This window comes from Phaethon lepturus, unplaced genomic scaffold (genome assembly GCF_000687285.1).
Source record: "Phaethon lepturus isolate BGI_N335 unplaced genomic scaffold, ASM68728v1 scaffold54068, whole genome shotgun sequence".
Lineage (NCBI taxonomy): Eukaryota > Metazoa > Chordata > Aves > Phaethontiformes > Phaethontidae > Phaethon > Phaethon lepturus.
The window spans coordinates 1-14,214 of NW_010557950.1; the positions used below are offsets into that span (position 1 = coordinate 1).

A 14,214-nucleotide genomic window follows, 5' to 3' on the forward strand; every position below is an offset into this window, starting at 1 on the left:
ATCCTTGTACTCTGCTTGAGTTGCCTTCCCTATCTTTCAGATTTGATAAACTCAACTTTTTCTCCTGAGTCCCAGCAAAATCTCCCTGTTCAGCCAGGCCAGTCGCCTTCCCCACCAGTTCGTCTTACGGCACATGGGGACCGCCTGCTCCTGCGCCTTTAAGATTTCCTTCTTGAAGGCTGTCCAGCCTTCCTGGGCCCCTTTGTCCTTAAGGACTGTCTCCCAAGGGACTCTCTCAACCAGTGACCTGAACAGGCCACTGTTCTGTGGTTAGACAGTTAGGTCACACCTAGTCAACTATACTGTGGGCACTCAAACTCAGATGACTTGATCTTCTACATGAATAACACCTCATGCACAAAAACTTCCATCTTTTTTCCTGTGGGGGCTGGCACTGTCAATGTGAAATTTAGACATAGAAGAAAATGGCACTCTGCTGATTTTTACTATGGAATTACACATAATCCTTCATGTCTTTTTTACATGAACTCAGTTACTTCAGATGTCCAACAACTGTATATTCCCAAGTTTTGCTACTGTATTTTACTCCTGTTTACCAGATAACATTTGTTAGCATTAGTAGCTCACAGTTGTACATCAGTTGCCTCAATTTCACATGTATTTTGCTATGCACATGTGAGTTATAGCTGATTACTGAACGTGTCTACATTAATTATTTCATTTCTTTCCAGAAATACTCACTCCTCCATTAAATGTCACTGCCAATTGTACTAGAGATTCAGTGGGTTGCATAATTACATGGCAACCACCCCATACAAGTCATGTGGAAGACGTAAAGTGTTTTCAGTATGAAATTAACATACAAAATAAGGTAAAAAAAAATTCTTGGTTTGTATTTGGCACCGTACCTATATACGTTCATATCTATAGCCCGCAAACTTCTCTTGCCTTTATTTATTAACTTCTCTCTCATAAGCTGTGGTGTCCTCCTGCTCCAGCTTTGCTGGTCTTGCATCCCACCGCTCATGGCCGTATTGCAAACTAATCAGTCGGAGGTGCAAAGCAGAAAAGCCGAGGAGAGCAGGGAAACGATACGAGGGGGTCTCTGTCCCACAGACAGGGAGACCACCTGCGGTGCTCGCCTGCACCGGCACATCTCGCAGGGGATGACCGCGTGATGGCAGCCTGCAGCGAGGGCGCTGCCTTGCCCGCAGCCTCCGGCCCAGCCCGGGGCCCCTCACGCTCGCCCCGCTTCCCAGGGCGCCTTGGCTTCAGCCACCCTGACGGCATTTTGCAGATGCTGGAAAGCTGCCCCTCAATTCCAACGCGTGGGACTGTTTTGGCCTCCTCAGCCTCCGCATCTCTCCTCCACCACCTCTCCCACCGCCCGGTGCCCTTTGGCAGCCCGGATGAGGCAACCCGACCCCCGCCTGTCTACACAGCGTCCGCTAAAAGCGCAGACAGGCCCGGCACAGACGCCCGCAGTGGACGCCTTTGCTTTTCAGAGAGTGACCCTCTGCTCTCTCTGCAGTCAGGCTTGGTGTTACCCGACTCCTTCCAAAGTAGCTGACAGAGAAATCGTGTCCCTGCAGTGCTGCTTTCTTTCCGCTGGCTGTAAGAGAGGAAGCTAAAATGCCTGTCTGTCTGTCTGTCTGTCTGTCTATCTATCTATCTATCTATCTACCTACCTACCTACCTACCTACCCCAGATGTAAACATGTATCTACCAAAAGTGAGCTGGATTTCTCCTACGCTATGGGCAGAGCACTGCCAACTTACCACAGTGACCAAGGAAAAGTGCGGGACAACACAGAGCGCGTGCTTTACCCCCGCTGAGGTATGGCTGCTTTCCACCAAGCGCGACGGAGCAGAGAGGCTGAGGTGTCCAACCCTCCCCCACAAACCTCAGTGCCTGAAGGACCTGATTTCAACACCCCAAAGGACAAAGGGCAGGACAATTCTTTGAGTCCAGGAGTTTGACAAAGAGGCAAGAAATAGCGTTCTTCCTGCCCATGCCTGGGATACCCATTTTACCATTACGTGGTTTCCACACGCGGATGACGCCCGCGCCATGACAACTTAGGGCTCCCCATCTCCCAGCCACAGCTCAGAAGCTTAACCGTAGTGGCAGTTCCTCGGGCATTTGTAACACAACAGCTTTACAGGAAAGATCAGCTAAGGGTTAAGCATAAATATACAACTGCAACGAAGCAATACATCATTAAAACTCATTAATTCATTCAAAACAAGGCCTGCAGCTTGCAGGCTGTTTGAATTGTCTGGATTTTGTACCCTGCATGCGTTGACAGAATCTACCTTGGTAGCTATTTCAAGGAGCAATTACAACACGTAGCTTTCCAGCTGGCTGGTATCACTTGACAGCAAGGTCCTGTGTGAAATACTTAGAATGTTCTACGTAAAGATACAGGTTACAGCATATGACTAAAACAATATTACTAGAATGTCTCTTTTAAAGAAATACACGTTACCTCTTCTTTCCCATGCCACAGTCAGAAGGGATGGGATTCGGTAGATTCCTACATTCGGGCGTGAAATTAATCTCAGAGACTGAGACACCTTAACGCGGGTGTCTGCAGAGGAGCACAGATACCCCACAGCAGCCAGGGCGCAGCCAGGGCTTCGCGCAGCTGCGCGGTAGGGGCGCGCCTCATTGCCCCACGGCGCCATAGGTACTGGAGGTACCAGAGGTACCTACGTGGAGACGGCAGAGGTAACCACACCTTTGGGGAGGGGCCGTCAGAGGCAAGGCAGCTAAAAAGTGTAAATAGCTCTTCACAGTACTTTGGGGAAAGCCCCTGAGTATGGATCAATCAGATGTCTAACAGAGACTTTGACTGAAAGGAGGGTAAATTTGCTGTTCACATCAATTTTCTGCCCCATTATCAAACTATTGTGAAATCAAAGCTTCCAGATTGTCTGTGGAATGGAGGATAACTTGATTGCTTGTGTAATTTGGATATACTTCTGCTGGATGAGAACGCACAGTGTAAATATGCCCTTAGAGACAAATACAGCTTCTCCCAACCACTGATAAATAATACGTTTCCTTTCTTTTCTCAAATTAAGTGGAGGAAGCCAAAACACTGCATAAAGTCCTATATTTTGGGACATTACTAAAGCAGAATATCCCATTGATTTTTCAGTTTAAAATTACTTATGATCTTTGTAAGTAAGAAAATGAGCAACAAGACAGGGAGAAATACTTGATTATTTGACAAGAAAATAATAAAAATGAAGATTTGTCTTTGGTTTGCAGGATGAGCCCAAAGAAAAGAAAAAGGATCCTCCTGTAAGAGTAAGTATTCTTGTCCTATACAAATGATAGGTCCTATACCATAACATAGAATATAGTTACTTCTTGATCTATATTTTTTGTACCAATATAGCAATGAGAATTCAGGAAAATATGCTCCTGTGTTATCTTTATGCGTAAACTTAACATATGCCTTTTGGATGGGGTAGGTTACACTAGGCAGAATTTTCCATGCACTTCGCAAAACTTCATACTTTCCATTTATCACACAAATAGATTGTGATTTTTATTAAGACTTATGTGACATTTTGCCTAATATAAATCAAAGACCTTCTCTTTCTCATATCTGTTGTTGGAAAAGTACCACTGTAGTTCAGTACAGCTGAACAAAGGGAATGCCGGGATCTTCAAAACCTGTGGAAGTTAATACACAACGTCAGTCTTCCCCTTGCATCTGTGTGGTCCTCTCAGCCCTGGAAGCACCTTAGACTTGGAGGATTCCAGACTTTCTATCATGAGGCCAGGTGACAAGTATCTGTTATAGGATTGTCTCAAAAACGTTGTCTGTTTGGCAAAAACAGACATCGTTCAGGGAATATTCTTTGCATCCTTAATCGTCATAAAAGTTGCAAGGTGAATTTATAGGGTGCTTCCCCAGTTTCAGCTTTCCATCCTTCTGGATTTTTTAGGATCCATAAACAAGGACACGAAAAAAGGGTCCTTAAAGCATAACAAATTCAAGACCTAATAAACTTCAAAATCCAACTTTTTATAGAAACTGTGTCAGAAAATTAAAACACAAATTTTATTAATATTTGCTTATGGGGTGAAATGCACAGTCTGATTGCTTTGCTTCTAGGTAAGGATTGATCGATACGAATTCCAAAATTACAATGAGAAAAAAAAATACATCCTGAAAATCAGAGCACGTGGAAAAAACTGTCTCATAAGCTCAAACTGGGGGGAATGGAGTGAACCCATCGAGTTTGGTAAGACTGTGAAATATTATTTCAATATAGATTTTTTTTTTTCAATATTAACATGTTTGCCTCCCTTTCTCCCTCACACTCACAGATACAAATAAAATCTTAATTCTTACCCAATGACATGGAAGGAACCGGTGGGAAATTGTTAATGTGGAGGAGATGCTCCAGTACTATGGCAATGGAGGTTGATACCAGCCTTTGTTTAGTTGGGATTGTGAAGGCAGCAGTTTCTCAGATGCCAGGGCTACAGGAACAGGCTGAGATAGACCCAGCCATTTCTTTGGTCCAGAGTGCCAGAGCTGTCTTTCGGTTCTTTAAAGTTTTTGCCATGAATATAATCCCCTTCCTTCCACCTCTTCCTTTTCACCCGTTCCTCAACACTCTTTTTACAGTTCCACTACTTTTTTTCTGTTTTTTATTCTGTGACTGTTTCTCCTTTACTGGATTTTTTTAAAAAATTCTCTACATTTTAAATGTTTGAAAATGATTTAAAATATGGCAAGCGTACCTGAACTTTTTGACAAAGTTCTGTCAGATGTCAAGTTGAAGTCCTTCAGATTAGTCAAAAAATTGGGTGAAATTGCATTCTTTACTGACAGTCACAAAGTTGGCTTTTTGGCATGCTAAGTAATTCTCTCTCTTGGATGTTTCAGGTCGAGGGAGAGATTACTTTATTTCTGTGATTTTATTTCTGATAGCACTTGGAACAATCTCAGTAACACTACTCCAATATTGTCTTTTCAAAAGGTAAATCAACCATATTGATGTAGAAACTATTGTTATAGTATTATTTCTACAAAACACATTCCTCCTATCTATCATGGCCCACATTCCGACCTGCAGACTTTGATAATCTGATTATCAATGTCATGAATTATTATTACCAGTGTTGTTGTGGACGCCAGTTTGGCATGCAAAATCACTACAAGTGAAAAAGGGGAAAAGGATGTTAAAGTTAGTAAGTGAGTGGTTCCACCAGATCCTGCAAAAACATTTCTGTTCTTACTTTTAAGCATTTAACATCCACGGTGCTTTGAAGCCATTGGCTTCAATACAATGCCAGACAGGAAGGAATCGGGACAAAGGAACATGTCGTTATTTTGATAAAACTTCTCACTTAGTGGTGGAAGAAAGTTATGTCATGTGATTTATTGAAAGTAATCGTTTAATAAAGTATTCACTGTGCCTCACATCACAAAACAAATTTTAATTACTCGAGTGGTAAGCGTAATACTAGTTACCCACCAGTCTACATTCAAAATTTTTTCATTCTTGCTTAGTGGTTTGTAGAGCAATAGTTATTCAATCCTGAAAGTAAAAATAGTCCTTAAGGTACAATTTAAAATGTTTGTGTAAGTTATATAACCAATATTTTTAATTTCTTCACAATCCCATTTTGTACTCAAAGGTATTGCAGTCTCAAAAGCATATTTTCTCCCATTCCACAACCAAGAGACAAATTGAATGCATCCACCAATGAAAATATCCAGGTATGCTTTCATCTCAATTCAGTCAAATTTGTTGACTATAAACCATGATAGGCCAAAGACTGGAAGAACTGGTATATAAAAATGAGAGTTAAATTTGGTCCATTAAAAAGTAACTTGCTCCTGTGCAAAGTATGCTGTTTTGAAACTAGAAAAGCTCTACGCCAGTGCTGAGACTACTGATTACCCTGCACATATTTGCAGCCATATTTTAAGACCAGAGTTGTCACTTTTACTGAGACTGGTAATTTCTGCATGTACCAGTTTTGGTTACAAGAAAATAATCTAAGTGAGGAAGCATTTGCCATTAGCATTTTCAAATATCAATGATCATAATACAATGTGAATATATATTTTGTAAGTCTGACCTGTACCCATAAAAAAAATACTGTTGAACTAAATCATGAAAAGTGGAGCTGGAAAGTCTCATCAGTTTAAATAGCCGCCGCCTTTGCTTCAGCATAGGATTAGTTACGACAGTTTTGACATGCATCCCTATGCAGTCTATTCTAATGTTTCATTATCCTTACATTTAGAAAGTTTTTTTAATAGTCTATTTTACTGCACTTAAAATCCATTACTTCTTATCCTTATTCTTTTCCAATTTACAGTATTACATATTTGTACACTGTCAACAGCAACTAGCTCTTCCAGTCTTTCTTCACATGTCATGACAACCCAGCTTCAAACCATTCATGTTTCTCTAATTTGTCCATTTGAAGAGTGGTTTGCACAGCGTCCACATAGTGGGGGAATGCTCTGCATCAGCTGGCTAAAGTAAAGATGCACTTTAGGCCAATAAATCAGGCTAGTTGTTTATTGCCTGCAGTGTTTCAGTGGGCAACATCAACCACCCTTTTCAAAGAGGCTTTCAAAAGTGACACAGAAATTTTCCTTTAATCCTTACAAAGAATCCTCAAAGCTATTACTACTAAAACTCTCCCGTTTGGGTAACTATATACCAGCATATTGTCCTAACTTTTTTGGCTTTGGTCCATCTTTGGCTTTAACAGAAAGCAGGTAGTGATGTAACCTGGATGAGTTTCCTCATATACATTAGGTCATAAGTAGCCAGTATCTCACTTCATCTCAGGCTGCCAGAGCTAAGGCTACAGAGCAGCAGTCCGTGGTCTATCAAATCGTTAGATTTGACAGTAATTGCTCTAAAGTAGCAAGCGGTCCTTCAAAAGTTGCAGACCCTCCAGATTGCTTGCTTTTACTAAACTTGAGGGGCTTCCAAATTCCTGTGCATGTACTACCAGAATTGCGCAAATCACTCCAGTAGAACTCAGAAGCCTCTGTGGATGTGGTTTTGTGAACGGTGGCACAGGCACTTCCACGCAGGCAGCGACTTATCAGCAGTAACTGTGAAGCCCGCATACCTGTCAACAGGCACGGTGAAGATAATTCGTCTCTCACGTGTCCAAAGAGTTTCTAGACTTTTCTTTGCCTATTTTAATCTAGTCTTAAGGCCTAGTTTTATTCTACGTCTTCTTTCCACACTCAGATATCTTTAATACTGACTGAATGCTGGATTTCTTCAAAACAGAACGCAAAGCAGAAATGGGCTATCTCAGGAGAGTTCTCCTTCTCCCTTGAACATTGGGACTATCTCTTCCTGGCATTTAGTGCCAATGTATTTATAAACTACTTGGAAACCTGTAATGTCCTTTGCTAATAACACCTTTCTAAAGCTTGCATTTCCTCATTTCGTCCCTACTTAACTCGACAACCTTTCACCTTTTCTCATTATTTACCCTGTTTCACAATACAACTTTTCCTTAGATCAATGAAAAACCTCATTGATTGACAACCCTAACCTTTCTGCACAGAGTTTGCACTTAGCTGCTTAACACTTGTGTTAAAGAACCGCCAGTTTTCCTATTTGCCATGGGCAAGATCCTACCAACCAATTCACTCAGTGCATCAGAGACCTTGCATTCCTCTCATCCATTTTATTCCACTCCTCTTCCTTCACTTTTTGGTCATTCTTACCCCAAATGCTTTCCTCACCTTCACTCAGAACTATATTACTTCGTTTTCCTCTTTTCCTGAATTAAATATATTCCAAGAACTTGCAAGACTCACTCAGTGTGCATGATGCACTTTCCTCGGAGAATGGCCGAGCAGCACAAAACACCATGACCACAAAGCCCTGCAGTGCTTCCCAATCCCACAGATTTCCTACACAAAATCCCCCACCAAGCCATCTTGGTTTGCTGTTCTGTAACATACCCTCAACATGACAGCAAGCTTGCTTCCCTCTGCCCCCGCATCCGCTTCCCCCTGCCCCCCCAGTACTCTCTCCTACTTTTTCTTAATTCAAAATTATCTCCCCTTGAAATTTTAAGCCCCAAGTCCTGTTATCAGTACGATGATCTTACCTAGGAACTTCCACTCTTGTAGAACTCCAGGTTAACCAATGCAAAACTGTATGATAGCAACCAGAATGTTTTCTCTGTAAGTCTAGTTAATGCCTACATATGGGAAAACTCAGGCAATACTCACTGGATAAATCTTTATCATCTCAGTTAAGGTGGTCCAGCATTTACATCAACTTTTATTCTTTCCCCTTCTGCTGACAAATAACTTGTACAATCAGTACTCGCTAAGTTAAACAAGCCTTACCTGTCCTTAAAATTTTCTCCTGCTTTGCGTTTATGTATTAAAAAAGCAAGATGAGGTGCCTTTGGTACTGGTGTATCTAACATTTAGAAATATTCTCTAACCAAGTGACTCCGTAGCTTATTGCATGTTACAGAATTTTCTTTCTCTTTAGGCAGAATACATAAATCCACCAAAAAAACGTTGTACTGAGGAAATAACTATGGTTGAAGAGATGACCTAACTTTCCAAAAAGAAAACGCACTTGGATTCTCCACTATGAAAGAAAATCACAGATCCTCCTGACAAGGAGTACTTCAAAGCAGACTAGAAGTGAATATAATCACCTATAAAACTGTTTGTCCCATAAAAATCCACCTAAAATGGAGCAGGGTAAAAAAATGGAGAAAAATCAGTAAAATGTGTTCTTTTTCCTTTTGTTCAAGACCACAATGCCTGGCAGCTAAGCTTTTCTGCAAACACCTAGTGTGAAGACTTGCCTAAACCTTGCCGAGACTTTCTTCACAGTGCGAAACAAGGCCTCTCATCCACAATATGGCAGAAACTTGGTATTTCCCTGTCTTCATTGTTACGATGCCTCTTTGCTCTGAACATAATGGTTTCCTATAGGATGATAGGACTGCTTAGGAATGCCACAGTAGTTAATTTTCCCAGCTTACCAGTTTTAGATACACCCAGAAACTAGCTACTTAAAGCATGCTTAAAATGGCCCTTCCTTCAACCTTGCAACCAGCAATACCAAACTGTCACAGTACATTCAATAAGCTTTATGCAAGACAGAAAATGGGAAATGAAATGACACTTGCCAAAAGTAACTATTCATGCAGGGCTGCCAATCAGTCATTTCACAAGCTCAGTATTTCCAATGCAAATGTGAACCTCTGCAATATTAATACGGACTTACACAGGTATTATTTAAAACCTAAAAAAAATATGTCAGCGTAACAGTTGTGAGAATTGGAATAAAATCTCTCATAATATTTAATTATTTTTTCCCTTCAAAGTGTGCAAGCACTATTTCCAATGCCTTTTAAAAGTAATACAGGCTTTAGATGCCAGTGTTTTCTTTATACAAACTCCAGATCTTTTCCTGTCAAAAATATTTTTCAAAGTAAATACATTTCAACCAGTGTTCAATAAGGCAGAAAACAGGTGCTTTTTTTAAAAGTCTCATTTATTGTTTGCCTTTTATATTCCCACACTGCATAATCATACATTGAAAATTGCCGCTGCATGACTAAGGGAAGCCACACACTAAAAAAATGAACATCAAGTAGTACATGCTGAACCCACAGCATACGTAAATTGCAGTTCCACTTAAAAAAAAACCCTATACTTGCATTGATTTATTTTCCCATTTCTTCTGGTTAAAACCTAGTTCTGGAGGGGAGGGGTGAAAAATGTCATCCCCCCTTCAGGGGCTGCTCAAGTAATGATCATGTTTGGTTCTTCCTCACAAAGCCTGGGTCACCACACACTCACAGTGAGGTTATGTGAGGTATTCTACCATCATCTCTACCTTTCAAGCCACCAATATAGAAAATAAACCTAAGCAATGTATTTATACTCTTCCCTGACCCCCAAAGTCAGTGTAATTGCAACTGAAACAGCAGGTTGACTGGCAAGGTCAACATCAAATGACCTGCCCACACCCAGAGAGAGCTACCGTTACCAAACAGGATAAAAACATTTGCAGTAGGTACATAAAGTTTGCTATTAAGCCTGTGTACAAAGTAGCTGTGTCACACTCACATACAGATGTTGAAAGCTGTGCGTCTGCAACAGTGAAGGAAAAAGGTAAATTATGTTTGAGAGGAAGGCAATAATCAGCCAAAGCCAAATAAATTTAAAATACTTCACCTTGAACAGCAACCTCAGAAGGCACACAAAAGAACATGACAGCTCAGTCAGCCTTCAGCGACTCATACAATGACAGTTTCTTTAAGATATAGAGCAAGTTCTTAAACATGACTGGAAGATGAACACCTTGTTTTCCTTTACTGGTCCCCCTAACATGTCTTTGCAGATTACAAAGTACAAAAGTAAGATTATATACATATGAAGAATGGCACATAGGCATTACATTACCTCAAACAGCAGTATGAGAAATTATTCAACATGGTTTTGGTCTTCTGACAACCCCCAGAACGAGGCATCAGTTAATACTGAAGGCTGACCTACCTTGATCTATATTTTACAGCTACACAGAAGCACACATATTCCCTCCCACATACCCCATCAACTTCACCTCTTAAAATGAGCCTCATTTCAGATTAAATTCACCTTCCACAGAAGTACTGACCACTGCTACAGATCAGGCCAAACAGTATCCTAAATGGTGCCATCAGCATTTCCAAATAGCAGCAACAATACAATACATCAGTTACTGAGAAGTTGAAGTTATTTACTAGGTTCCTGGGTTTTTGCATGAATGCCACATTGCTTTCTGTATTGATTTAGAAAAAAATAAAGTAGTTTTAAGCTGTTTTACAAAGGGCAAGAGCATTACTTTTTGACTGTCCTTGGGACTTTGGGTTCTCCTAGCACTACAACAGAAAACCCCCCATTTTAAATCTTATGAAAAGTTGCAAATCAATTTCTAAGAATCATGCAAAAAGCCACTTGCAGCAGCCCATCATACACTATCAGGCACAAAGAATGGGAGTGGTTTCTATTAGTATAACCCATGCTTCCCCCCACCAAAGTTCTCACATTCAATTATTTCTTAAAAAAAAGCTTATTCTGTTACAGAGTGCAGTGTAAGTGTATCAGAGGAACCATTACCTGAAACAAGTTTTCAAACAAGAGGCTTTCCCAAAGCTTTTATGTAATAATTTCAACACAGACAGAGTAAGTATGTTTATTGTTTTAACAGCAAAATGCCCCAATTTAAGAACAAAATTGCTAGATGTTCAGCTGTGCAAAATGGTACATAGTGCTTCAGTACAAGTGGAAAAGAACATGATTTGTTAGCAAGTACTTTCAAATACAATTTTATGGTCCTAGAAGATAGGACTTGAAACTGGGGACTGATCCACAGGCAAAGAATTTTTTCTGCCTCATTTGGACCCAGCCACTTTGGACCCAGCACCAACACCACTCATTCCTCACTGCTAAAAAAACCCACCACACTGAATTGCCAGATTCAGTGTCTTCATGCATGTTACTGAGAAATGGATCAGTCCTCTGTGTCAGTTTCTAGCCCCATCTACGAATATCATCTGGCTTCGATAAATAAGACTCTCAGGAATTTCTTGAAGGTCAATGGTCCATAATGGTAGTTATTCTACATGATCTGCTCAACTTGATTTCCAATTCTAGTTAGGCTGTTTAAATGATTTTTTTGAATTCATCGTACAGCACAAGCACAAAAGCACCCCCCATGCCTCTGAGAACATTAGACCATGCACCCTTGAAGAACGCCTTTCCTCCCTCATCCCTTGCAATCTTCCGCCAGCAGTCAATTGTTCCAGAGTACATGATATCAGCTGTAGAAAAAGAGCAAAGAGTCATTTAACTCCTATCACTGTATCTAAGATGTTTTTAACAACTGCCCTGTTTCACCTCTCTACTTTGTGATGTTCCAAACCACATTTTAAGACTGTAACAAAATAGTAGCTCAGGCAATAGAAAGGCTTCTTGCCTTGTTATTAAAAGCTAAGACACAAAATAAAAATGTTAAGTGTTCTTTTTGTCAATTATACTGTTCCCTAATTGCCTCCATTCAATTTATCATTGCGAACAGGCAGTCCATTTGCCCATTTCATATTCTATAAAGAACAGTCCACAGCATAACTCCTGACAGACACCACAAGTTATGACCCTACTGCATTTCCTCATATCATTTAAATGATAGCTTAAATAATAGCTTAAATCAGACTTGTGGAACAAGGAACTGTAAGTGTGGAGGGATGACTGTTAGGAAAAAAGCACTCCACCTTGTCAGTGCTGCTTAAAGATCTGCACAAATTAACAGCCTACCTCCTTTGCGTCCTGACTGCATCATCATCCTACGTCGCACTGTGTCAAAAGGATAGGAGACCACACCAGCCACAGCAGTCACCGTCTGGGCAATCATCCAACTGATAACAATATGAGTATTTCTGGGATCTGGGAGCATGCCTGCAATAAAAAAAAGTAATTAGCTTTTTATCTTGTACATCCTCCTCCAGTTAACTCACTGCATGACAGCTACTTTACTAGCTGAAATATTATGAAACATTGTAAAGCCATACTTCGAAGTTGCACCAAGACACTTTACAAAATTCTAATGCTGAACCAATAATAAAAAAAAAAAATCACAGAAACTCACAGGATCTTCTTCTCAGTAATCAAAACAGGTAACATTTAGGCACCAGTTTTCTTTTTGGACCATTATAAGAAGAGATCTAACTATTCCATACTCTTTTTAGAAATAAATGACAGTAAAGTAACTCACTGTCCCTGTGAATTATATTAAAATTTAAGCTAGTATCAACAACCTCTATGACCAAATGTCAAGCTTAACAAACAAGTGCTTTGTAAAAGCACCACTCAATCCCATTCTGCTAAACACACCTGAATGAGTTTAATGTAACTACAGTAGTGCACTGAAAAAGAAGCTGTAATTGTGCATGGTTAGCAACATTTTTTGCTGGCATTAGGAAAAATTCCTTTAAGGACAAGTACAAAAGCAAAGGTATTTAAACCTGCTGCCATCAATATATGCCCAAGGTTTGCCTTGAACACTGCAGTGTCACTGATGTTGGCACCGACACCCCCCCTTCCACCTCCACACTCACATAAACTATAGTTACTACAGGCAGACATGGTGTAACATCCAAAAACAGACAATATAATTCTGAAAATAGGTTTATCGGATCCTCTCCGAAATTTTACCTTTTGCTGTATCATAGATCCCAAAGTAGGCAGCTCTATAGATGATGATGCCTTGGACAGAGACATTGAACCCCTGATACAAGCCACGCAGACCATCAGACTTGGTAATTTTGACTAGACAGTCTCCTAGACCAGTGAATTCTCTGTCTGCACCAGCTTTTCCAACATCAGCAGCCAAACGGGTTCTTGCAAAATCCAAGGGGTAGACAAAGCAGAGGGAAGTGGCTCCAGCTGCACCACCAGAAGCCAGGTTACCAGCAAAATACCTCCAGAATTGAGTGTGCTTGTCTACACCTCCCAAGAACACCTGCTTATACTTATCCTTAAAGGCAAAGTTGAGAGCTTGAGTTGGGAAGTATCTGATGACATTTGCCAAGTTTCCTCGCCAGAAGGACAGCACTCCTTGTTCCTTTGGAATACGCACTACACAATCGATGATACCCTTGTACTGCTTATCAGCGGCAATTTGTTTACTTGCATGTTGTACCTGCAAATCCAAAAAAAATTATGTATTTTGACTGTATGCCTTGGCAGGCCTGCACTACTGCTGGACTTAGTCTGCAATGAGCTGTTAAGCCTGAATGCTCAATGGCAGCTGCACACAGATTAAGCCCCTGTTACCATGATAAAGCAGCTGTGACAGCAAACTTACAAGAAACAAAACCTCCTGGGTGAGTTTGAATCTTAGGACTTAAAAGTAGTGACATTTATTTGTCTTTTGGTGAAGACCCAAGAACTCGAGGATTGACTTGAGTTAATTCTCGAGAATTAAAAGCCTGGGTTTTACACATAGGCAGAAAAAATTGAGAACATAAGTGAAGAAAGAACCATATATACAGGAGGGCTTGCACAATCCTAAGAACCAGAAAGAGGCTTAACACTGCTCCCCGGCTGCTCCAGAGCCCAGGGCTTGCCGACACGGGCAGGGCCGGCCCTGAGGAAGAAAGGCAAGCGCAAGACACGGGCTGGGGCGGCCGAAAGCCCATACGGGCGGCGGCGGGGC

The 14,214-nt window shown here is 40.8% G+C and overlaps 2 protein-coding genes across 2 annotated transcripts; one reads left to right on the plus strand and one right to left on the minus strand.

Annotated features, from left to right (window-relative positions):
• Positions 1-692: 692 nt before the first annotated feature.
• On the plus strand, positions 693-8,556 carry LOC104625299 (granulocyte-macrophage colony-stimulating factor receptor subunit alpha-like; the record flags this gene model as incomplete). The annotated part of the gene is made up of 6 exons (XM_010292892.1): positions 693-832; positions 3,239-3,271; positions 4,095-4,224; positions 4,875-4,968; positions 5,630-5,711; positions 8,488-8,556. Coding segments are annotated over 6 exons (548 nt in total), but the record flags the coding sequence as incomplete, so codon positions are not given.
• A 2,621-nt stretch (positions 8,557-11,177) lies between these two features.
• LOC104615713 (ADP/ATP translocase 3) lies at positions 11,178-13,698 on the minus strand (the record flags this gene model as incomplete). Its single annotated transcript, XM_010292891.1, has 3 exons — positions 11,178-11,821; positions 12,315-12,455; positions 13,212-13,698. Coding segments are annotated over 3 exons (786 nt in total), but the record flags the coding sequence as incomplete, so codon positions are not given.
• Between the last annotated feature and the right edge of the window lie 516 nt (positions 13,699-14,214).